This window comes from Leptodactylus fuscus, chromosome 1, assembly GCF_031893055.1.
Source record: "Leptodactylus fuscus isolate aLepFus1 chromosome 1, aLepFus1.hap2, whole genome shotgun sequence".
NCBI lineage: Eukaryota > Metazoa > Chordata > Amphibia > Anura > Leptodactylidae > Leptodactylus > Leptodactylus fuscus.
The window spans coordinates 137,940,545-137,967,659 of NC_134265.1; the positions used below are offsets into that span (position 1 = coordinate 137,940,545).

The following is a 27,115-nucleotide window of genomic DNA, read 5'->3' on the forward strand; positions in this document are numbered from 1 at the left end:
CTTCAGTGACATGGAAAGCATTCCTCCGAGTCTAGCTGATGAGAAATTTGCCACACTTAATGCACCATCATCTGATCCTTCTGGCCCAAGGCCAAGAGTCTGATTACATTGTTAGAACCTTCCATATATCCTTGATGTATGCCAATGTATAGGCATAGAGTGGCATGGTGCACATGACTGTATAGGTCAGAAGGAAACTTTTTGCTGCCATTGGTTAAATGGAGCCCTGTGGTTACATAGATATTGGGCTTAACATGGTGTGAACAGTGCCTTATTTATCATAGTCTTCAGACCTTTATAAGAAACCGGCTGCATTACCATCACAACAATACATAGGTGTTCAGCATCCTTTAGGTGGAAAGGTATAAGATGCTTTGATTCTTATATTTTAAGTGTTCTGTTCAGCTCTGTAGGGCACTGTTCACATTTCATCTGATCTCTCCATTACACATACTCCTTCAGTAGAAGGCACTATAATGTTTTGTCTTCCACTATAGGTGAGTAGAGTTCTATGGACACATAGTGTAACATTTGACAGTAGCAGAGTCGCACAATTCTGATGGACAAATCTTTGTGTCGTGACCGTTCTTACCAGTTGGTTGTTTTTAGTATATTCTGTATTGTGAGGAGGTTTAAAGAGCAGAGGGACGTAGTTCATGGAAACTTATTAAACCTTCCATTCTGACTCCTGTGTCAACATATTATAGTAGTTGCAGCATTTTTCTCATTAGATGTGAGTGGGTGTTGCTGTGCGCTTTTAATAGAAGTGTATATACATGGTAAAGCTGTGGCCGGGCACCGTGTTATTGCTGCGTGCATATGTGCATGTAATCCTTTGCGGCTCGCAGGCATGGTCTGTTCACTGCTCCTTTCACCTTGCCTCCAGATATGTCTGACTGCTTGTACATCATGCTGTGCCAAGTACTGAGCCATGGCCTACTTGCATTGCTAATGATATATTAACTAGCTTTTTGACATAAGCTGCAAGGTTAAATACGACATTGCATGGCATATCTATATGGCAAGTTTACTCTGTTCCATCTGTTTCTGTATCTGACGTTTGTGATCAATAAATTAATGGGTCAAAGGTTGTAACTGCTGCGGGAAATCTGGGCTGCAGCTATGTTTCTTGTGCTCTTCATTGGGCATTAGAAGATTGTTATATAAGGTGGCTAGGGTCCGAGCTCACAGCCCCCCAGTTTTTCTGTTCCATAAGAGTAGAAGAAAAAGGAAAAGACAGAACACTGGATCCGTCATGAAAAACCCCACTGACTTAGAGCGTATTCACACGACTGAGTTTACTATAATCGGTACAGGACAGTATGTCGCTGTAAAGCAGGGACTCCTAGCCCCGACATAAGGTGCGGGCTAGTAAATCTGGCTAACTCAATCATGTATGTACATGAGCAAGTGTGCAGCAGAATACTCTCTGATAACACTCCGAGTCACATCCTAGTGCATGCTGTCATGCATTCATTTATGCATTCATTTATGCATTCATTTCTATGGGGTGCTTGGTGCTAATTCTCACCATATGTACATACAGATGTATGGCCAGATTTATTTTGACTGCAAAGTTTTGTGCAAAGGAAAACAATACAATCTAAAGAAGTATAGAAAGGGCAGATTTTTGCTAAATGATTTACAAACCTACATATTTGTTTCCCACAGTTTTTTTTTTTTTCCCATCCTTCAGCGACGATAGAAAACCCTGGTTATTGTTATTGAGGTATTCTGCCCTACAAGCTCACAGTTCCATAGTACGGAGCCATAGGGACTTGTCATGTTGCCATACAGGTCTGTAATGTGTATAAGCCCTTAGTCACTGCAGTTCTTCCATCCTGGGAAGTATAGAAAGCTCCTATAATTGATAAGGGAAGTATGGAGTAAAGTCAGAATCGTGGATTGTTTCCCAGCATGGAGCAGGACGGTTATATTTATAGCACCTGCTTAAGCAGTCTGCAGCTCTACTGTAACGTGACACATGCAGGTGTTATTATCAAGCCCCTCTATTTCTTATAGAATATCACTACTGGATGCCGTTTATATAACTTTATTTTCTTTAGCCTGTCATTATTGTCATGTCAGGAAATCTTGGAGTTTTCTTAGTTTGCTGGGAAAACAGCAAGACTGACTGTGTCACATGAGGATTGTGCAAGTCTGTGGTAACCCTACCAGATCTGAGAGACATTGTTGTGCAAGTTCATGTCTCTGCTTTCCGTGGGTGCTCATCATATACCATATCTCATGTCATGCTCTCTACAAGGATCAATCAATAGAGCCTTTCCCCATGGCTGCCTGGTTGCTAGGAGATATCCATTTAACCTGTGCAGCGCCTCTACCAATCAATAATGGCTGCAGAGAAAGCATTACAGTCAGAATATCATTTCTCTTCTACTGTGACCTCATTTTGTCTAGCGCTACACGTGTTTTTTTTCCCCGGTTTTAATGGATTTCATGTTCAGACACAAGGTAGATTCCCTGGAAGGTCTATATGTGTATGTCTGCACGTATCACAACATAGTTTAGTACTGTAATGTCTCTGATCATCTAGTTTCCTGATCCTTATTAAGGCTAATCAATATGTGAAAGCTTGCTTTCTTGTCACTTTGCAGACAGATGATAAATTATTTATTTTTTTAATACTCGCGGAGCCATGTATTCCCCATGTGAGACAGTATGATACAATAAGACAGTAGATGTTGAAGTTTCATGCTTAACAGAACCAGATTCAACCTCCATTATTGTATAGGCAGAAAATATGGCTGTTTCATAGTCATTTCAGAATACAAACACTCTTCATTTTCAACTTGTCTCATATTAAACTTATTTGAGACTGTTTAGTATGTGTTTTGTGTCCAGAGAAAACGGCAATGAAATGAGCCCCTGTGCCATAGCTTACTGCCCAGGTAGAGCTAGTGCTCTTTGTAGGGAGTAAAGGCACTGTGCTTCTGTTTACTGATCTTAGCAAACTGTGTAGTTTAGGAAAGGAAACTTCATGGAGCTTGGCGGAGGGATCAGCTAATTGCATATCCCATGTACAGTACAAGTAGAAGGATGACCAGGAACTGCCAATGCTAACATATCATTTCAGCGAAGGGCTTATTTATACGCAGTAGTATTATCAATAACTTTCTGCTATAAGCAGGGGGTCTACTGCTACTTCATTTTACATTTTTGGCATGACACTTGTCATTGATTGAATTCTTCATGTTTGTGGCCAATTTGTTATGGCTACTGAACTTGACATAGTTATCATATATGCACATAGGCTATAATTTGCAACAAAAAATATCCATCAAGATCTGATGTGGAATTTGATGCAAAAGCTGCACCTTTTTTTTTTTTTTGCATGGGTTTTTCAAGTGAATGACCTTTCATATTATCACATCTACTATTCTGCTTCTGTAAATTCTACAGGTCTTCTGCCTTAAATTCCAAGTTTATTAAAGGGGCTCTATCATTGGGAAAAGTCATTTTTAACTGAGCACATCCTTGCATAGCCTTTAGAAAGGCTATTCCACACCTACCTTTTTGTATGTAAATCGCCTCAGTATTTTTTGAATGAGCCTGTTTTTATTCATATTCTAATAGCCTCTTGGTGCACCCCCGAAAGTCTCATCGCGCACCTTCTGCCTATTCTTTCCTATGTATGTATATAGCACAGGTTGCTGCTTCTGCTGATGACTTCCTGCTTCCTGTTTGCACACACAGGTCGGAGAGAATAGCAGAGACAAGTGCTGCTGGGAACTTCCTGTGCTGGCTGGAAGCTAATTAGCATATGAATAAAAACGGACTTATTCAAAAGCCACTGAGGTGATTTACCTACAAAAATTAGGTGTGAAAGAGCATTTCTAATGGCTACGCAAGGATGTGCTTTGTTAAAATTGACTTTTCTCAATGATAGAGCCCCTTTAATCTCCAAGATATTATTTCATATAGCCTTACCTTACCCATATACCTGGAAAAAAAAATCACAGACTATAGTCTATGGCAGGGGTCAGCAACTTTCAGCACTCCAGCTGCTGTGAAACTACAACTCCCAACATGCTTCATTCACTTCCATTGGAGTTCCAAGAACAGCAGAGCAAGTATGCATGTTGGGAGTTGTACACTCACCGGCCACTTTATTAGGTACACCATGCTAGTAACGGGTTGGACCCCCTTTTGCCTTCAGAACTGCCTCAATTCTTTGTGGCATAGATTCAACAAGGTGCTGGAAGCATTCCTCAGAGATTTTGGTCCATATTGACATGATGGCATCACACAGTTGCCGCAGATTTGTCGGCTGCACATCCATGATGCGAATCTCCCGTTCCACCACATCCCAAAGATGCTCTATTGGATTGAGATCTGGTGACTGTGGAGGCCATTGGAGTACAGTGAACTCATTGTCATGTTCAAGAAACCAGTCTGAGATGATTCCAGCTTTATGACATGGCGCATTATCCTGCTGAAAGTAGCCATCAGATGTTGGGTACATTGTGGTCATAAAGGGATGGACATGGTCAGCAACAATACTCAGGTAGGCTTTGGCGTTGCAACGATGCTCAATTGGTACCAAGGGGTCCAAAGAGTGCCAAGAAAATATTCTCCACACCATGACACCACCACCACCAGCCTGAACCGTTGATACAAGGCAGGATGGATCCATGCTTTCATGTTGTTGACGCCAAATTCTGACCCTACCATCCGAATGTCGCAGCAGAAATCGAGACTCATCAGACCAGGCAACGTTTTTCCAATCTTCAATTGTCCAATTTCGATGAGCTTGTGTAAATTGTAGCCTCAGTTTCCTGTTCTTAGCTGAAAGGAGTGGCACCCGGTGTGGTCTTCTGCTGCTGTAGCCCATCTGCCTCAAAGTTCGACGTACTGTGCGTTCAGAGATGCTCTTCTGGCTACCTTGGTTGTAACGGGTGGCTATTTGAGTCACTGTTGCCTTTCTATCAGCTCGAACCAGTCTGGCCATTCTCCTCTGACCTCTGGCAGCAACAACGCATTTCCGCCCACAGAACTGCCGCTCACTGGATGTTTTTTCTTTTTCGGACCATTCTCTGTAAACCCTAGAGATGGTTGTGCGTGAAAATCCCAGTAGATCAGCAGTTTCTGAAATACTCAGACCAGCCCTTCTGGCACCAACAACCATGTCACGTTCAAAGGCACTCAAATCACCTTTCTTCCCCATACTGATGCTCGGTTTGAACTGCAGGAGATTGTCTTGACCATGTCTACATGCCTAAATGCACTGAGTTGCCGCCATGTGATTGGCTGATTAGAAATTAAGTGTTAACGAGCAGTTGGACAGGTGTACCTAATAAAGTGGCCGGTGAGTGTAGTTTAACAGCAGCTGGAGTGCTGAAGGTTGCTTACCCTTGTTCTAAGGTATCCACAGGTAACCGCTGTTTTAGTGGTCGGGCTCTCTGACTTTTGGGTCCCCAACAGATGTGAGCGTACACTCAAGGTATGTGAAACTAATAGACGATGGACAATAAAAATTGACCACATAGACTGGTATGGGGTCAGGCTGGAAAAAACAGATAGATAGGACATGTCTTGTTTTAACTCGCAGTATTCCTATCAGTTAAAAAAAAAAAAAAACAACCCTGATGTGTATGTTCATTGACTCCCTTCTTCCTAAAATTGAACATGTAACAAAAAAAAAAACCAAAAACCTGTTTTTCACTATGGTGTGCATGGGGCCTAAGAGCACCTGCTATAATACAAGATTGTATCATTATGAGGTGTTTGAAATATATGTACATTTATAATATTACCGTATGTGGTGTGGAAATGTATTTGTTTAGAAAATATCCTGTAAAGTCATCTTGAGACGTGTGTACTGTACTACTGTATGTCTTTTTCTTTGTTTGCACCTAGACTTCAGAATGGATATGTATATTCGTTTGTTTCATTGCCACAACATACAATGCTTCTCTAATTGTAATGGGTTCAATTATCCTGGACACATTGACATAGTTTCTGTCCATAAAAGGATTACATCAAAGGAAACAAGCTGTTAAGTACAGAGGCGATTTAGGAGGCCCTTTAGGTATGCAATGTATCCATTCCGCGCTGCCTCCTTTGCTCCCGGCAAAGATTATTTTTTGGCATCTTCCCAAGGCATGTAACACAGCAATGTCACTTCTATCAGATGCTTAACAAATCTGTGCCTAAACCGTTATATGTTCCTTTATACTTTCCATGTTACTTACAGAACATCTTGCTTGTTTTCTTTTTACATTACAGGTCAAGATAAGTGAGTTAAGAAAGCAGTACACATCTCTCCTATATTGAACATGTGCATGGGAGGAAGCAGGTTTGTCCTTTACATTTCCAGATGAAAAATGATGCATGTATGTCACCTATACACAGAGTTTACACTCTCTTTTAAAATAAATACATACAGTATGTGTGTGTGCCTGTATATATAATTTTCTTTATAATGGCAGCAAATAGCTGCTATCTCAATGATTAGTTATTTTTTCAGATTAAGAAGGATCAGTGTATGAAGTAGAGTTGCCATTTGGCAGATGCATAAGCTCCTCTTTGCTACAGGAGAATATGTTAAACCTTGTTATGTATATTACATATTAAGTAAGCTAGCTAAACTTTGCAAAGGCTTATAAGAAATATTAATATCTGTGGTTTTTAAGATGAAGGTTGAGGTGGGAATAGGCTGTTAACATTGACTTCCATGCGAGCAGTTTTCTGTTAGTAGCTTACCAGCATGGAGCTTTATAATGTCGTTCAGTGTAACCTACCGTATATGCCCTCCATGATGTTTTGAATAGGAATGCATTTTCAGGCAATATTAGGGAATGGTGTAAATTCTATAATGAAATGTTAAATAAATTGTTCCTGCATCCAACAAATGATGTGAAATACTGTACTACTAGTGTATGTGGCCCATCTTCTGCTCTCTGTGTGCAGACAGGAGCCTAGAGCTCAGAAATATGGTTGGACCTGGGTGCTCACCGATCCCAATGACATATCAAAATTCTGTTGAAATGAAGCTATTTCCTAACAGAATTATGAACATGGATGCATGCTCTTGGACTAGGGTTGCATACATGCACTTACCATGCTGTAAATTCTAAGAAGGATCTAAAATATAAAGCTAAAGCTTGCCGTATGTTAGAGTTTTCCATTCATTCAATGACTACCTTAGGGTGCATGCACACTACGTAACGCCGGGCGTGTATGAGAGCCGTACACGCCGGCGTTACAGCAGGGCTGCCGAACACTTCCCATTCACTTCAATGGGAGCGCTCGTAAACGCCGCTGTTACGAGCGCTCCCATTGAAGTGAATGGGAAGTGTTCGGCAGTCTGCTGTAATGCCGGCGTGTACGGCCCTCATACACGCCCGGCGTTACGTAGTGTGCATGCACCCTTAAAGTGTAACTGTTTATTTTAAAAAAACAAAACCATTGTGTGGGTCCCCTTGCATTTCTAAAATTTGTAATGTGTTTGGTCACTGTTTGGATGCCCATTCCCTTTGTTGTATAGCCCTGCTGCTATGGTCTGCACCCATTTCTTTACTTGCCCATTTCTATGGCACCCTGATCGTATCTCCTGGGGTGTCCTCACTTGCTCATCCTTTTCCTATATTAGTTCTAACGGCAGTGGTAGATATTCACAATCTCTGAAGCCGATCATTGGGATGGCAAAAGTGAGCCCCTGAAACAGCCCAGGAGCATTGTGGGAAGGGAGAGCAGGCTCCTGGCAGACCTCACCATTACTGTGGTCATCCCACCATCTTGTGCCTGAGTCAGTTTGAATAGAGCCCAATGAGAGTGTTACATTGGTGGGGAAAAGGTATTTCTGAGGAAAATTGGCTACACAGTTATACTCTTTAAGGATGTTGTTTTTTGTTTTTGAGAGCTGTGAAGCGGGAGTTACACTTTAACCCCTTAAGGACCAGGCCATTTTTTGGTTTCGCATTTTCGTTTTTCCCTCCTCACATTTCAAGAGCCATAACTTTTTCATTTTTCAGTTCACAGAGTCACATGATGGCTTATTGTTTGTGGGACAAATTGTACTTTGTAATGGCACCATTCAATATGCTGTGCAATGTACTGGGAAGCTGGAAAAAAATTCAGAATGAGGTGCAATTGGAGAAAAAATGCATTTGCGCCATTTTCTTATGGGTTTAATTTTTACAGCATTCACTGTTTGGTACAAATGACATGTTACCTGTGTTCTACGTGTCAGTACGAACGCGGTGATACCAAATTTATATAGTATTTGAAATGTTTTGATACTTTTTAAAAAAATGATAAACTTTGCAAAATAGAAAAAAAAAATTGTGTCATCATGTTCTAACACCTGTAACTTTTTCATATTTCCATGTATGGAGCTGGTTGTGGTGTCTTTTTATGCGGGACAAGATGACGTTTCTATTGATACCATTTGGGGAAAGATCTGATGGTTTGATCACTTTTTATTCAATTTTTTATAAGAGGCAAAGTGTTGAAAAAAACGCTTTTTGGCTGTCTTTATTTTTTTTGCCGCTACGCCGTTCGCAGTACGGAATAAATGTTTTAATATTCTAATAGTTCGGGCATTTTGGAGCGCGGGGATACCTAATATGTTTATGTTTAATGTTCTTTAATTACTTTTATAGCTAATCTAGGGAAAGGGGGGTGATTTGAACTTTTATATTTTTTTTTATTTTTTTAATACTTTTAAAAACTTTTTTTTTTCTTCTGTTACATTTATGATCAGACCCCTTAGGTACCTTGAAACCTAGGGAGTCTGATCGCTCATACTATTCACTGCAATACTACAGTACTGCAGTGAATAGCAGAATCCCAGCACTTCTATTAGACGATGCCTCTGGCATCGTCTAATAGATCTAGTGCAGAGACAAGCCTGGAAGCCTTCAATAGGCTTCCAGCTGTCATAGCAACCGATCACCGCCCTCATGTGACGTTCAGGAGGGCGGCGATCGGCGAAACATGGCGGCGCCCATGCCGCCTGCGCTGTTTACACGCTGCGGTCACGTTTGACCGCAGTGTGTAAAGGGTTAACAGCAGCGATCGGCTCGGGCACCGACCGCTGCTGTTATTGGCAGGTCCTGGCTGTATTATACAGCCGGCATCTGCCGTGTATGGAGCGAGCTCAGCGTGTGAGCTCGCTCCATACATCCCCATGCGACCCATGACGTACAGTTACGTCAAGGGTCGCTAAGGGGTTAAGTTGTAGCTCTTACTACATCAGCCAATTCAATTTCCCTGAAAAATGATAATTTTTGATGGACAGTTATTTTCTTAAATATACAACACCACAATGGAAGCTTTCATTTAGGGGTTGTCAAGTTTCATTGAATAACTGGTCAATGGAAGGTGATGGTTTTAAACAAATAGAGTGATATTTACCTCCTTAAATCCCCCAACACTCAATCTCTTCTGCTCCCTTTCAGTGTTTGTTGAAGGGCTGTAGTGGTGATGACGCTTCAGTGCCTCAGCCAATATGTGGCCACAGTGGTGTACTGCAGCAGTCACATGTCATTGATTTACCTGTTACTGAATGCTGGTGAGGCGCTGGAGGAAATTTAGTACTATTTTGTTGTTTTTTAACACCCCCCTGCCAGTGGCTGGTTTTTCAGTGAAAGCAGACAAACCCCATAAGGAATACAGCTATAATACACAGTGACTATTACTCTGTATGTACACTGCATATATAATTTCTGTTCTTCATCTTGGTTTTGCAGTGCACTAGTTGTGTGGTGTTGTGCTGCCCTACATCAGTTAAAGTGCCCACTATCCTTTTTTATAGCTGGCTTGATGTGGGCACTTGATGATTTTATGAATAGTTTAATTTTCAATAAAACGGGGTCATTGACATCCTAAACCAATTGTTTCTAGACTTGTACAGTATGGCGGCTCTGCTCCTGCTTGGCATCTTTCTATACTTGCAGTGGACGTGAGTAAGCGCTGCATTTCTTTGTACATTCCCTTTCACTGCTCGCACTTTAATAAATGATGAGCATCCACAAGCTGCTTAAGAGTTGAAAGGTTTCCTAGCAACAAGCTGTACGAGAGATGGCAGCCCAGATTTAGCGAGCCTTTGTTTTCTCGTACTTGTTGGTATCGGAGTACAATTGTTCAGTAAAGAGAATGATAAATGTCCTGCCAAATGGATGCTGGGGAAATGTGAGACGTTGACCTGCTTAGCAATTCAGAACAAAGAGCAACTCTCCCAGCTAGTGTTTAATATGCGTGTACCAGATTTCATTCACGCTGGTAAGCAGCAGACACAAGCACATTTTCTTCACATTTAGAATACAGAAAGTAAAATCAAATTGTGCAGGATCATTCAACAGCCATTATGTTACCCTGGAAAGAGCACAAGGCTCTGGAGCCTTATGAACATGGAGCAGAGATTGTCTCCTAGAAGGATGCATTAGCAGTCAGTCTTTAAGATTTTAATTACAGTGTGAGCTGTAAGCACAAGTCTTGCTTCTGTATGACCCTGCCCTGGCTTCATCATTGGCCTCCATCCCCCTCATCACATTAAAGTTTCCAGGGAAACTAACAGCCATTAACATTTAATAGAAAGCATTTTCTGCCCGCATAGACTTAGTATGGCTCCTGCTCCTGTAGTGCTTTACTTCTGTGTCCCATATTTTATGGTACCTTGTATGATTTGTACTTGAGCGGCCACATCAGAGGCCATTCTGAGGTAGGGTACAGACCATCTAATTTTAAGGATATGTTCACACACCACAGACAATGGTTAAAAAAACTGGTTTCACTAGCTTTCATGTACCAACAAAGCTTTATGTATTACTTTACCATTCTGATATACTGTAGCCACATGTGATTTTTCTATCTCCTGTGCTAACACAGATAATGATGCTGCTACTAGTGTATGATATTCCCTAAAGGTGCGCTCTCCTGCTATACTCTTACACCCTGCTTAGACTCTTCCACTGTCTCTATTGCTATTTCTATCACTGCTATTGTGAGAGATGGGAGATGCAGATGGAGCATACTGTATGAATAGACTACAGCCAGGAGCTGTGTTTTGTTGGATTTGTGTAAAGTTCAGCAGCATAGCCAACTACTTGATGCAGCTACGCAGACTCTACAGCAATAAAATGGTGGGAAATTTTAATGAAAATTATTTAAAACACCGCTTAATATGCATTTAGGTGGGAATCCATAACTAACAGAATATTGTGCACATTAATATTATAAAATCATTAGTTAAATATTGGGCAAAGAATAATAAATACTATAAGAGTACTATTGGTGTCTTGAACTGTCACCAAAATGAGGTAAATGCTATACTGCATTTCATGTCATTCTTAGGATACTACACCTGTTGTCAAGCATGCCTTCTCCAATCCCCCTCCCGCCCATGATGTACATTATGAATGTGTAGGAAGTCCTTTTATAGCTATGTAACATTTGCTTCACACTTCCTATATTACTCTTTCAGATGATGCATAAAGGAAGAAGAACTGTGATCACAGTCACATTGTGGCGTACTCCAGACAGCATTTCTTACTTAGAGATAATGGGTTCTCCATACATGTGATCAGGTTGTCGTTTCCTTTCCATTACAACTGTTGGGTTGTAACCTGGATTTGCTACATTTGAAGATTTCGATGGAGATGGCTGTGTACTTTCTGAGCGCACTTGTGTGTTTTGCACTAAAGACTGAAGCCTTTGCTTTGGAGCCAAGACTCACATGGCAAGAAACAGGTAAAGATTACTTTGCTCTTGGTGGATTTGCTAGTGTGAGCCCCCCCTTGTTAGTTGTTTGTTGCTCTGATTCCTCGGTGATGTGACACTTCTTAAACGTATTCTTTCTACAGGGATTGGTAAACTCTCTTGCCCGCACAGCTGTTCGAGTTACTCTTAGGCATAATTATAGCTTTCAGCTTCGTTTTTAACCTCTTCCTTGCATTGCCGAGTAGAGCTAGAGAAGCTTGCAATAGTGCAGAGTTATTCTATTCATCTAGTATACTATTCTCAGCCACAGAAATGAGACCCTGAATATAACCAATACTACGTTTATTTTACTCCTAAGTATGAGGCTCTCACAAGTGTGCCAGTACGGCCTATATAATATACTGTGCAATTGCAGTATATGCAAATGACGTGTCTCAGTATAATGTGCACTCCACAAGTCGGTTTCTCTTCTATGAAGCAATAAGTATATATTCATCTTTTTCCTACAACATTTTATTTGTTTTTGCAGAAATTAGCCTTACTCATTTTCAAGTGCAAGACGTATATAACTATTCCTCTCTGTTGCTAAGTGAAGACAAGGATACTCTGTACATTGGGGCCCGTGAAGTGATTTTTGCAGTGAATTCACAAAATATATCAGAAAAGAAGCATGAGGTAAATTATCTATATTTTTTTTTATTTGCATCTTTAAGCCGCTACTGATATGGATATAATTTTCGGGTGTGGAGAAACTCAATCATTACATTTCAGAATGAATATGTGTTAGAGGAAATGAGTGACTGAACCCAAACAGTGACTGAGCCAGCAGTTATGACTGACTGATAGGTTGGTCTTTGTGCTCTTAGATATCATGAGTTTTGCTTTTTATCAGAATTTTGTTGTTCTCTCCAAAATTATCTCGTGCACTCTTTTCACCAACCTGAAAACAAAGTAGTTTGCATGTGCTATATATCTAAATAGCCAGTAATCTACATGTAATCCAGAAAGTCTGCTAATGTGGCAGAACAGCAGCACAAAACTGCAATAAAATGTGAAATTTTACAAGACAGGTAGTAAAGACTGAGCAGAGAGATTTCCAGTTTTGAAAATTAGTCTGTTTAAAACCACTTAAAGGGCTTGTTCAGATTTCAAAATGTTTAAACCCCTGAAAATGAGCAATAAAACTTATTCACATCTGGACATTCCCACCAGGAGTCGAGCGATACCTTTCCATTAGTCCTCCAAGTGTTTACATTCATACGGTATGTTGACACCATGGTTAAATGCCATATTACTGGCAATAAGACTCTCCTCGTGTGGCCACAATGTCACTAATAGGGAAAGTTTGGCTGCAACAGTCACATATTCTTGTAAACAAACATCAGGACGACCTGAAACCCAGGATGCCTTGGGCTATAAACAGATGAGTGTTCAGTTTTTCATTTTAGGCCACTTACAGGGGTTTGAAAATGAAAACCTAGACAACCCAGGAGTTTTCTCACTGAATACACTTGCCCTCCACCTACAGGATAGGACATTAGTGTCTGTAGTGAGAAGAACTGCTTTAAGGCTGAGGCCCCATGTAGTGAAGCACAGCAATAAAACACTACTAAAACATGTTGTTGTGGGTTTTTTTTGTTTGTTTGTTTTTCTGCACAGTGTTTCATTTTGATTTTGCAGAGTTTTCCACTGCAGACTTTCTGCCCCTGTTATACCTATATGGAAAGCGCCAGCTTTTCTGAAGGTATAATTGGCATGCTGCGATTTTGGAAAACGCAGTTTTTTACTACATATTTTTTTCTGCAGTGTGTGGCTGGAATTAGCCAGAATCCCCTCAACTTTGCAGGTACTGTAAAATGCGGCGTTTTCACAAATGTGGGGCTTCAGCTTTAAGAAGATTTTACAATATTATAAAGTGACAGTATATTACTAGGATACGACACTTTGTTTAGTAGGCATCTGACTTCTGGGAGCTACACTGAATTGAGAATGAAGGGTACCAGAGCGGGTATAGCAAAGCATCCACTTCACGTTTTTTACCTATATGCTGCACTGCAGTGTGGCCATATCCAAGTAAATGTGGGTTGCTATAAGTTAAGAATACCGCAGTACAAAGAAAAATTAGGTTATTGCTGTGTCCTTTTCATTTTTGGGATCAGTGGATGGACCCCCAAAGGTCATAAAATGGTTGTATATCCTAGCAATAGGATTTCTCTTTACAAGATGGGAATATCCTTTCAAATTAGCAGATTGTGATAACATTTTATCACTTCTCCTTGAAGGCTCTCTACCCCAGATTTGCTGTGAATGCCCAATAATTCAGCATATTTAATATTCTGCCACCTATCTGATCACATTCAAATACTCACGGTTTTACTGTTTGTTGTTTTTTAATGAACATCTCTCGCAGACTGATTAAGATTAGTCCTAAATTTTTGTATTCTATGTCAGAAACCAGCTGATTTCTACTCATTGTACTTTTACCGTTGTTCTCTAGGCATACTGGAAGGTTACTGAAGTTAAAAATGAGGAGTGTTCTCGAAAAGGCAAATCTAAACAGGTAATGTATATTATTAACTGTGTTATGAGATTTGGTATATTCACACGTACAGAAAAAAAATGAAATTGATCAGTTTTTATGCAGTAGAATATTTGATAGCATATCGTAGTCAATTTTTTTCCTGTTTCCTTGTTGTATTTATACATTACCAGTATTTACATATATTAAAGGTTCTTCTCTTTGAATAACTATTTCCAGATTAGGGAATGCAATAGCTTATCTCCCATATAGTAACCTATGCAGGTGTGACTATAGATCGTAACAAAATTTTTTCTTCTTTATACCCACTTATCCTGTTTTAGACGGAGTGTCTGAACTACATTCGTGTGTTACAGCCGTTTAACGGAAGTGCTTTGTTCGTGTGTGGAACTAATGCTTTTCAGCCCGTCTGCGACGTTCTGGTCAGTTCTGTTAAGACAACTTCATATGTGGCCTTGTTACATGGGATTGTCAGATACATATTTGCTATTGGGAAGTAATTGTGATCTTTAGGGGATATATACCCTACTTAAGGCACCCTGAGACTGCACAGTATGTTTGCAATTGGGAAGTACCAGTGACATTTAGGAGTTAATTATATATAGCACTTAAGGCAGTCTGAGGCAGTAAAGTAATATATAGACTACCAATTTTCATTGCAATGAGCTCCATTAGTGACAATCTATTTAGATACTCTATAATGTATGTTACATTGCTGTTAATGCCATTATAGGAATTAAATAGATTTAAGCTACTGGGGAAAAATGAAGATGGCAGAGGAAGATGTCCCTTTGACCCTGCACAAAGCTACACTTCGGTAATGGTTGGTAAGTGGCAATTACTAATCTGTTAAGATTTGCAAGTGCTAAATACACCATCTATGGTAATGTTTTTGTGCGCATTTCTTTCAGCATAACCAAAAATGAGCAAGTCACAATGGTCTCAACATTCTGGGTTCTCACTGTATTTACCGCCTCGCAGATCTCAAGACAGTAAATACAGAGAATGTACTTAAGTGAGACCCAAGTGACTTTTAATGATGTATGCAACTTTGAAGAGTTTTCTGTGAACATTATGCCTCTGTTGGGTCTCATACCAGCTCCGTTGTTGTTTTTAAATACTCAATTTTGGTATGACAACCACCAAAAAGTGCATAAATCTTAAGAGTATCTCTTCTTCTCTTTTGTTCAACCTTTGGCTAGAAAATAAAGACTTGTCAACCAAGCCTAGAAGGGTAGGGAGAAGCTAAAAGTTCCTAGCAGGCACTTTCCATGTACTCTGCTCTTGTTAAAACTTTGGGGTGATTTCTCATGGGGGAGAACTTGTCAAAGTGCAGTCTGCGTTGCTGAAATTTCTGACAAACTGATTTAAACATTGCTTAATGTCCAACAGTTGTGTCCTGACATTACTCTACTTTTTACGCCACTGGATTCTGGAGTAAGATGCCAACAATTTTTGAAACTTATTAAAAATAAAATAAAAAAATTCACATCTGATAAATCTGGTGTAGTGATAGTAAACATGAAGAAAATGAAAACGTTATTTTTCACAAATGAGCCCGAAAAGGTGATGACAAGATTACAGTGGTTGATGACGCCTAGTTCTTCGTAGTTAGGAAGTAAATTGCAATCCAAGCTGACCCCATCTGTGGTAGCATAAATCTGTCGCTAGGTTACCATATAATCTTCTTGTTATGTAGTGTTTTTTTAAGGTAACATTTTAAGAAATATATTACTTTTTTTTTCTTCATGCTTAATATACATCACAATGAAAGCAGTCTGAATACATAGTAATTCTTGAATAATTTTCAACAAACTGCAGAAATTATTTTGTCTTCTAATTTTTTTTTGGAATAATTTTCCATACTCAAAATAAAATAATTACGCTTTCTGATTTTAATGTCACAGCTTTTTAGTCACAGCACAGTAATCAGATATAGGTCTTGTAAGGAGCTGTGTCCATCACATGACCATGGACTGATTTTTATCCATTGGAAATAAACAATTACAGTAAACCGAAATCTAGAAAACCTTGAGAAATTTGATACAGAAAGTATATTGAAAACTTTTCATTATGCAAACAATAACTTTTATTTGCTGGACTACTCCTGAAAGGATATATCATACTAGAGAAGATATAGACTATTTTTTCCCTAGTGTAAAGTCTTTAAATAATAATTCTTTGCTTTTATTTCCCAAAGATGGAGACTTGTACTCTGGAACTTCTTTTACCTTCCTTGGCAGTGAGCCAATCATCTGTAGGCACTCCCAACACCTAAGCCACTTAAGAACAGAATATGCTGTACCTTGGCTTAATGGTAAGTCAGTAACTCAAGTAATTTTATCTATTCTTTTAGGCCATGTTAACACTTGTTTGATGGCAAGAGAATAGAGGCATACATCAGTATTATTGCAGTCAAAATTATGGATCTTTCATTACACTCTATTGTTAGTAAATGAAATCCTTATGTTATCATTTAGATCATTCAGATAATGGATCAATAGCTTCTGTTATTAACATAAGCAATATCACCACTGCGAACAGAGTCTTGGAAAACTGGAAACCTCAGCAAACTTTTTTTGTTATATTGTGAATGGAGCACCACCTTTTTTGTTAATATGGGGCAGTTGTGAATCCTTTTATCTCCTAATCACTGGTGTTGCAGCTATCAGACACCTATTACCTAGATGGGGGATAAGTGTCTAATGTGGGAAATCCTTTTAATGTTTTAAAGAGGATCTTTCATGTCCTCAGACACATGTGGTTTTATATACCGCTGGAAAGCCGACAGTGCACTGAATTCACTTACAGACCTTTGTAAGCAAATTGAGCCCACCCCTAATGCACTTGCAGGCTGACTACCATATCCATAAAAAGAAGATTATTCCTACATTGGTTTGTTTCTGCTCCTATTAAACACCCCTACATGGAACTATTAATGGTCTGGGAGGCGTTGTGGACCTGATTAACTTTTAGGAGGCTGACGATCGTAAGACCTATTTGAACACATGGAATGAATTTGTAACCCGAGTTGCTTATAACTTGTACATTTTTTCCTTTTGTACAGCCGTGCAGTTTTGAAACTTTACAAAAGTCACTTTTATGACTTGTGTGATAGAGCAAAATGAGCTTATATCAGGGGTACTTTATTTTCTCCGCTGACCTGTATTCTGTTGTTTACATTACACAGAACCCAGATTTGTGCATGCAGATGTTATCAGAGCACCTGAGAATAACCCTGAGGGGGATGACGACAAGATTTATTTCTTTTTCACTGAAGTGTCTGTTGAGTATGAATTTTTCAACAAGCTTCTGATACCAAGAATAGCCAGAGTTTGCAAGGTGGGTTAACTCTTATTGTTACATATAAAGCAAACCTTAGTTTCAGTGCAGAATGCATTGTTATTGTTTTATGTGCTTCAACTGTATCACCAGGGCTTTAATCCTCTTCCTATGGCACATTAAAGCCTTTTGTTGGGGTATATAGACATTATGTGGAGGCATCTTCAGTGACTACCCACAAGTATACCTTTCTGTAACGGGTTCTATTTAGGCATATTGCTAGGTGAAGGCCATCAGACTCAAATGTCTGTCATTTTTCATTTTTTTCATCTTTTTATCGGGGACTCGTGTACAGCCACTACCAAGGATCACTAGTTACCTACTGAATGTGATAGACTCAGTTTGATAGCTTTATAATTCTTTTAAATTAGCTATGAACAAGACTTTATACATAGCACATCTTCTGGTTTCAAAGTTATTTCTATGCTCTTGGCAAGCAGGACAATGCTAAGTGTTTAAGAAGGATCATCTCTGAGATCCACACTAATATCCACAGCACAACTGTGTTATAATTGAAGGCAATGCTTTGCATATTCCCAAGAATCAGTTCAGGTTACATATGCATCTGCTAAAAACAGTTAAGTGACTGCAGATCAGTCTCATTCTCTTCATTGGATTTGACCTACAATTCCAGAGATAACCCATGGACAGGTTTTGGTTCTCTTTCTGGAAGAAGGCAGCCATGTTACTCATTTTGCTAAATCTCTTTTAGCCTAAGGCCACACGTAACAGGCCAAAATGTGATTTCGGAAAAACCACAGCGGAAACGAGTTTTTTTTTTTCCTTGGTGCTGTTCACAGAAAATCCACAGTTTTCCTCTGCTAACTCTCTGCTTCAATTATACTTCTAGAGAAACCGCCAGCTTTACCCTAGGTGTAATTGACATGCTGCAATGTGTGGATGGGATAAGCCAGAAACCCTACCACTTTGCAGGGACTACATGGTTATTGCAGTTGTGTTTCCGCCGCAGCAAAATCGATGCGTTTACACTATGTGGAGCCCCGGCTACTTTCAGAAGACAAGTAGCAATCTTGTAGTATGGCAGTCTCGATTAGTTCTTGGGTGGGTGGTTTCCTAGGGATGCTGGTAGTGGGACCTCAATCATTGGACAAACTTTCCAAAAAGCTCAGGATAATGTTATCATACTCCTAAAATTAGATCTGATCATACATAATAATTCAGGCTTGTTCTGCTGCAGATGTATCTGTGATGCCAAAAACATTAATTGGAGTTTGGGGAATGAGTTATGTTGGAAATGAATGTGAGCTCTCCTTTTCACATATTTTCTTTAAGTGTTATGAGATGCTTCTGACAAGCTGTGTTTTGTCTTAAGCAGCGATGACAGGTGGAAATTCATGCTACGCTGTCATCACTCAGACCAAAAAATGAGCCCAGCTGCCTGCTTCTATCACTTGCTTGTAGAGATGGTTTGGCACTGCTTCATCATTGACAATCTCAATTGTGCACGGAGATAACTTTTATTGGTGTTCTTGTGCATCTTCGGCAGCAGTGATGATACAAAAATCCCGGCATAATGAATATAATTTAACCGTTGCCACTCCACCCACACTAGTATTTACTGAGGAATGTTATTCATTAATATTAACAAAACAAAACATGGTCTGGCGATTTTTCAGTAGTATCTTGCTGCCTAGCCCTTACCTCTTATTGGTTCTGTCCTGACCTCCTTTCAGTAGCCTGCTGTCTATGTGTTAGTCCTGTGAGCTTGGAATATGTGCTCACGCAGCAAGCCTCATGCAGCAGCTAGACTCAGCAAAGGTGAGCCCTGCAGTGTCATTGAGAAGATGGGGCTCAAGGAGAAAAGATGGTTGGGCAGACTCTACACCTAGATGTTATCTCAGTCGCCCAATGTGTCTACAGTATAGATCAATAAGCTGGGTAGTTTATTAATCTGCCTGGTGTATTATACTGATCCATAGCCTGCTTGATGAATGTCTGTATTGCGTTCAGTGAGTGTACATGTTCATCTCTGTGCCAGTGCAGTTCAGCACATATACATCTGTGGCGTAATGCTGCTTCTTCTATATTCTTTACGCTTTATATATTTATTTGAACCTATTAATGTTTGGTTCATACGTGCAATAGCACCAAATGACATTATAGCGTACGATGAGTTCTTAAGCTTACAGAGGAAGACAGCGTTTGGTCCATGTTACAAATCCAGGAGTTCTGGTATTATAACTGTGGCCTGCTGAATACAGTGGCAGCCTGCAGCTGAAATGTCTAGTTTAATCCTGAAAGTTTCCACAGCAACCTGAGGCCCTGGGAGACATCTAGCCAGACAACTACACGTTTCAGCTGCGATCACTGAATTAGTTGATGGGCTTAAGGGGGAAAAAAAAAACCTTAAAACCACTGTTCCTCATCTTAATACATAGATTAAAGTAGTGTTAGAAATGACTAACTGTATGTACCCAGTATTTATTTGTGGTTAATGGCAACCAACTCACACCATATGTGATTGATTGGTATAGGCTTAAGTATGGGTGGGCAAGTAATTTTCCCATGGGGCCACATGAGAAATTTTAACGGCCATGTGCGCCGTGGAAAATTTAGCTCCACCCACTTCTCCGCTGACTCCGCACATTCTCAATCATCTTTCTATGTCCCCCACAAAGTAAAATCCTCCTACAGTCATCCTAACATTATACACTCCCACATTATAATGTTCCCCTCCAATTGTCCCACAGTATTAATTCCCTGTCCTGGTGCCCCAGTATAAACTAGCAGAAACTAGTGGGGACATTAAACTGGGGCAGCTGGAGGGGGACATTAAACTGGGGGCAACTAGAGGCAGACATGTCCCCCCCAGCTACCCCTCATGGTTTAATATCCTCCTCCAGCTGCCCCAGTTTAATGTCGGATGTGGCCCGCGGGCCGTACATTGCCCAGGTCTGGGCTTAAGGCTGGATTCACATTTGCGTTGGAGTCTCTATATGAGACTCCTCCACAGATTAAACTTAAAATCAGCGGAGAGAAAAGTCCTGCAAGGAGGACTTTTCAGTTTAAAACTATGGGTCCTTGGGTAATCACTTTTTAAGTGGACAGTGTCTCCGTCTTTCAGGTCCCCATGCAGACCTCAACAATGGTGACCCAAATGCTTGTGTGAACCTAGAGTCACTGGAAATTTTTGTTATAACATTTTTATGCTTTTTTTAATTATTATTATTTATTTATTTATTTTTTAATGTAGATTATAAACCCCATATAGGGATCACAATGTACATTTTTCCCTATCAGTATGTCTTTGTAGAATGGGAGGAAATCCACGCAAACACGGGTAGAACATACAAACTCCTTGCAGATGTTGTTCCTGGCAGGATTTGAACCCAGGACTCCAGCGCTGCAAGGCTGCAGTGCTAACCACTGAGCCACCATGTTGTCCCCTTAGAACATGTTTTATGCTTTAGGGCTCTAGTGCTTTACAGAATATGTTCAGGAAGTTTGCCATTTAGACTATGTAAAATGTGAACCTCAATATGCCAGAGTGCAAGTATCTTGGTAAGCAAATCATCTGTTTGCTTGATAGGGGTCAAAGACGGTGAGCGCATGCTAGGCTGGAATGCGAGTAGGGACATGGGATTTCTTTTGTTCTGGCCAAATAGCTATTAAAATTGTACTGAAATTTCCAATTGTTACTTAGACCTGCATTAATGTATAGCTATGTCAGAATGATTGTTTTCCATAGGATAGGACATTAGTTTAAGCTTGGTGGGGATCTGAGCGGGAGGATCCCCATGGATTAGCTGTTTTACTGTGCTGCTGTAAGCTACAGTGATCTCTCATCATATACGTTTTTAAAGGGGATCTTTCATGTTTTCATAGATGTGCCGTATTATATGCCGCTAGAAATCCTATAGTGCTCTGAATTCACTGCACTCTGTTTTCCCAGTATGCGTGTTAGTTTCGGCATGATATCTCTCCTGTGTTAGAAGGGCAGGCCTTACAGATCAGCATCATTGCCTGCCTTTTAACAGTGGGGAGCACTGGGACACGTACCTAGAAAGCCAGCAGTGTGCTGAATTCAGTGCACTGTCAGCTTTCTAGCAGTATATAGTAGCACACATCTATGAGGACTTCAAAGGTCCTCTTTAATAGTGGTGTCTGTGAGTAATGCAACCTGTGTCCTGTACCATTGCAGTGCTCACTATGGCCACCATTAAAAGTATGGTGACTGAGCTCTGTGGCTTGCAGAGGCACAGGGAAATGGCTGATATGTGGGGTCCTGGACATCAATTTGAAAAGCTAGATGAAAGCAATGCAAATATTTTGTTTTTTGCAGTATTGTCAAGTGAGTGGAGGATCATCTAAACATGTTTGGCTGCTTTTGTTTTGATAGCAGTAACATACTTTCATTAAAAGGACAATGTCTTTTGATTCTACACATACACCAGTATGAGCTATGTGTTTTACTGCATGTCTTATGAAGGCCCCTATTATGTTTCCAGACCTCTTTCATAAAGAAGGTGGGAAGCTGATTGTGAATATAAAAGCTTTTCGTTTTCGAGAGACTGAGCCCTCATATTTCAGACATGGTGTGAGATATTTACAGTTATGCCCAAGGTTCTGTGCTGCAAAACATTGCGAACACCATCTTTATGAACTTTAGTTGCCACTAAAGACAATATAGGTTTTCTGTTGCAAATGTTGTTGATTTTAGTGATATTTTTGTGATTCTTTTCTGATCTGTATTCACACATTGTTATTCGGTTATTAATTTCAATGAGATTTTGCAAAATGCGCAACTTGACCGCGGTGTTTGAGTAAGGTATAAATGGTAGCGAACATAGTCAGGTACAGTTGGTTGTGTGTCAGTGGATATACTCAATATATCCCAGCAGGCCTGTTGTATGAGGGTATGTTGGTACAAAAAAAATGTATACAAATATTTGGGCAAATCACGTGTACATATTAATTAAATTCTCCTTTTCTTCTCATGCATAATGGTACTGCTAAGTGCACATACATGTTCAGAGGATCAGGGTAGTAAGGGCATTACCAGCAATGGAATGGTTTCTTGGGAATTATATTCTGTGACTAAAATCATATAGTATGCACCCTGATGTAGGACTATATTCTTCAAAGCTTTGCAGGTGCTCCTATTATCATTACATTCTCTTATTTTATCTTCTAGAGCGATCAGGGAGGTTTACGAACATTGCAGAAGAAATGGACAACATTTCTCAAAGCCAGGATGATTTGCCATTCGCCAGAAAATAATTTAATTTTCAATGTTGTCAATGATGTTTTCATTCTGAAATCACCAATGTTAAAGGAACCCATCATCTATGGAGTTTTCACTTCCCATCTGTGAGTATAAATATTATTACTAAAATCGTTTCCCCTATATGCCGTTCTTGTTTTGGAATTCTTATTCGAACTGTTATTATAAGATTTCTGTTAAAAAAAAAAAAAAAAAAAAAAAAAAGTTTATGTCAGTGTGTAAAATAATTTTTCTGAAAACTGTACAAGTAACATTTACTTTCCTTTCTTTAAAGAAACAATGTTGGCATGTCGGCAGTATGTTCATATAGCTTATCTTCAGTGGAAGATGTCTTCACTAAGGGAAAGTACATGCAGAGTGCCACGGTGGAGCAAGCCCACACTAAGTGGGTGCAGTTCAATGGGGAAATACCAAAGCCACGCCCTGGAGCAGTAAGTTACTATTTTCACTAAGGAAGTTGTCATCTGAGAACTGGAGGAGTCATTCAGATGTATACTGAATAATGTATAACTGAATAATGTTGTAACTTTCAATTTTAGGTTAAGCGGAAACCAAAAGTGCTAAACAGTAAAACTGACTCATATTATAGATTACATTTGTTTATGGTTTGCTTTGTATGCATTGATGTAGAGTATGTATTATTTTAATAGAATTAAATAGAATTAAACTAAAATGTTACACTATTTCTGGAATCATTCTGTATTCCGTAACACATTTATTTTCTGCAAAACATTGGTGTATGTCCGACCCACCAGCACCCTAAGTGCTCAACCGATATGGATGCTGGAACTGCTCAGTGTACAGAGCTGGAAGGAGACTTCAGCTCCATACATAGATATAGACATTGCCTTTACTATGAGAGATTGTTTGCTATGATTACTAGAAATCTATAATAATGAAGTTCAAATAGTATGCACATAAATGTATGTTACATTACATAGGTACAGTTGTTGCTAGGACCCAAGAGAGTGGGATTGCATTAATCTCAACACTTATTTGTGTGAGATACCAGGCACTGACCAATCCCCTCTGTGGAACCCTTATCAGCAAATTGAAACTTAAGTAAGAGCAGGTGATAATGGCTCTGAAAGCAAGCATGATATGAGGACTTAGACCCCCCTCCTCTCCAGAAAGCAGTGAGTCACACATCATTCGTCATCCATGCTGGATCACATAAGAGCAGCACAAAAGAAATGTAGCGTAAACAATGTGAGGAATAATCACACCTATCAGGCAAATGAAGCAGCATTGCTAAAGCAATGTATTTAGGAACACTCTTGAATTTAGATAAGATTGCAGTTGAGATGGGAATATCCCTTTAATCCTGGAGAACAGCTTTAAGAACTTGAAAACTGTCTAAGCTAAATGCACCACAATTGTTTTACACAGTTTTTGTGCCTCACTTGATGTGGGACATGACTTGGCAGGCATGCCTTTGGCTTAAGATGAGCAAAACAGGCCAACCTATAGGTGGTGTAAATTTACATATAGTCAAATCTCCCCCATTCTGCATTTAAAACTGATACATTTCATCTTAAATCCTATTTTTTTCTTGATTTCAGTGTATAAATAATGAAGCTAAAGCCATGAACTACACTAGCTCACTAAACCTACCAGACAAGACATTGCAATTTGTGAAAGACCACCCTCTAATGGATGACTCTGTGGCTCCTATTGGAAAGAAACCCAAGCTTGTACATCAAAATGTGACCTATACTCAGATAGTTGTAGACCAAGTGGAAGCATTAGATGGTAGCACCTATGATGTCATGTTTATTAGTACAGGTATGATCTGCTAAGAATGTGTTTTTCTTGTACCTATATTTTTGTATTTACAATGGTGGGTAGAATTCCTATGGCTGACCCAAACCTATAGAATCCTATTTGACAGGAACCAAGATGGCACTAACAAATGACAACATGGCAATGTATTTGGTTATCCTGAATTTTTATTTATAGAGGGAACAGTAGACACACACATATTTCTATATAGTTTTTGTAACAATATTCAATATTCGCGATAACCAAATCACTAACTCGAAGACAAAGGTGGAACTTTATTCAGACTGCTGTTTTCTACATTACTATAATTCAGTTCCCCCAGTGGTGTGAGATGCATTGGAATTCAAAGGCCATTTCCTCTTAAAGGGGTTATACAGGGAGAAGTAAAGCTGACCACTGCTTCCCTGCAAAGGATATGTTTTATTTTTAGTGTATACGCTGGTCCCCTGGATTATATGTGCAGAGCATCGCTGCTGTTGTACTCTGGCTGCATGTCCATAGAGTAGATTGGGGTCGGTTATGTGACCAAGAATCTGCGCGTCAGCAGGGTAGGCACAGTGAGTAGCGCAGGACATGCTGAGATGTTGTGTGTACAACAATAGTGCTTGACAATATTACTGGGCAACTGGACAATTTAATCTGACAACTGGGCAATGTGAACATATGCTTTGTGGAAAATCAATCTTCACTAGTTTCCCAACAGAGCTCCATGAATCTGAATCTACATACCAGTTGTAAGGTTAATATTAAATAATAGATATTAATATATAATAATAGATATTAATAGATATCAGTAATATCTATTAAAGGGGTCTTAATCTATGTTGATATAGATGCTGTTTGCCATATAACCCCAGGGCAGATAAATCAAACCTATTTGTTTCCATTGGTGGCTGCATTTAGAGAACAATAGCACGATAAACAGCTTATGTATGCGATAAATACAATTCACTTAGTTGTAATTTAGTGGCATCATGCTAAAGACTGAAATGTGGGAGTTATTCACCTTTTACACAAAAGATTTTACATAAGCATACAAACACTTATTTGAAATATCTTTTGTAGATAAAGGTATGTTGCACAAAGCAATCAGCAATGACCTGGAGATGCGTATCATTGAAGAAATTGTCCTATTTCCTGATCATCAGTCAGTCCAAACATTACTGCTTTCAGACAAAACGGTAAGACTTATTTTTAACTGTTAAATGGAACCTGTCAGGTGGATTTTCCACCTGAAATGGGCACCAACACGTGCAGCAGTAAGATAATGACGTTCCAATGATGCCCCTCACTAATCTTTCAGTTGTGTAAAAGTGAAAACATAGCTCTATGTATGCGATTGAGCCCTAACTAGTCATGCTGTCATTGCTGGTAATTATGTACCAGGAGGCATGGTTCACAGGGCCCGGCTGTGTGACGCCACCCCACAAGACATCACAACTGATGTCAAATCTCACACACATGGTTGCTAGTTCTTTCTTTTGTGTCTTTGAATTCAGGTAGGAGACTCTGCAAATGTGCCCGACCCTTAAAGCTGGGGACAGCGTAGAAAGAAGCAAGCCTTTGGTTAGAATGTCACACAGCAGGGTCCTCTTCTCCTTTATGACTACGTAGGGATGATTTGCATACATGGATCTATGTTTTTAAAAGCATAAAACATCATGTTTGTGCAGTGGAGATTAGTGATGAGGCACTATTGGAAATTGATTATCTTGATGCTGCACATGGTGGGACTTATTTACAGTGGAAAATCCACCCAATGTGTTCCCTTTTTAAAGAGGACTTTTAACTAACTCCAGCTCTGTAGCCCTCACCGACCGTTCCAGAGCAATTGATGCTATTATTTTTTGTATCTGATATGATTCTGTACTGTCAGGTGGGCGGTGTCAGACAGGAGCTGGCAAGGGGTGTGATTTTGAGCTCTGACACAGGCTGCATCTGATTGGAGCTCTGAATCACGCCCCTTACCTGACACTGCCCTTCTGACATTACAGAGCTTAAAGAGGTTGATCAGGCTAAAATATGGGGATAATGTTCATCCTTAAGGAGAAACCACCTATTAGATGTGTGGAGACTTATACAGCCATAGTCACTCCACTACAAAGGAACATGGGAGAAATATGCAAATCTGTCTCCCAAGATGTAAATAGGGAGACAGTGCCTCTGTTATGCTGTCCTCTATAGGAAGCACCCTGAACATCATGCCTAACTTTCCCAGAAGCCTTTACCGCATAATGTGGGATTTTTACCAAGTCAGTTTCTCAACTACGGACGGCCGTTTTGGTCTGGTTGGATCGCACTGACGAGGTCTTCTTGCAGGCTGTAACGTCCCAGGTCCCTTCAGCTGAGGCCATTGATTGACCTCAGCAGTCACGTGCAGTGGGGACTTCTGCCGGAAAAAAGTAACGGGGCTGCATTCATCTGTTGATTTTGCTCTCTGTATACCTCTCCTTTCTTCAATCTCACTTGCAATGAAATAACAGTTTATAAATCACTCCACATCTGAGATCCCATGTAACTGTGAG

The 27,115-nt window shown here is 39.8% G+C and overlaps 1 protein-coding gene across 4 annotated transcripts in view; it reads left to right on the top strand.

The window, feature by feature from the left end:
• Window positions 1–27,115, top strand: part of SEMA4D (semaphorin 4D) — a 77,594-nt gene that overhangs the window by 35,515 nt on the left and 14,964 nt on the right. For all 4 annotated transcript variants that reach the window (XM_075276748.1, XM_075276745.1, XM_075276747.1 and 1 more), the window contains 12 exons: window positions 6,247–6,316; window positions 11,447–11,712; window positions 12,212–12,357; window positions 14,180–14,242; window positions 14,545–14,643; window positions 14,955–15,048; window positions 16,422–16,538; window positions 17,412–17,563; window positions 22,719–22,894; window positions 23,083–23,239; window positions 24,371–24,593; window positions 25,656–25,771. In XM_075276748.1, the coding sequence (XP_075132849.1) occupies window positions 11,616–11,712; window positions 12,212–12,357; window positions 14,180–14,242; window positions 14,545–14,643; window positions 14,955–15,048; window positions 16,422–16,538; window positions 17,412–17,563; window positions 22,719–22,894; window positions 23,083–23,239; window positions 24,371–24,593; window positions 25,656–25,771 (1,440 nt within the window). In that variant the 5' untranslated portion in view covers window positions 6,247–6,316; window positions 11,447–11,615. The remainder of the gene's footprint in view (window positions 1–6,246; window positions 6,317–11,446; window positions 11,713–12,211; window positions 12,358–14,179; window positions 14,243–14,544; window positions 14,644–14,954; window positions 15,049–16,421; window positions 16,539–17,411; window positions 17,564–22,718; window positions 22,895–23,082; window positions 23,240–24,370; window positions 24,594–25,655; window positions 25,772–27,115) is intronic.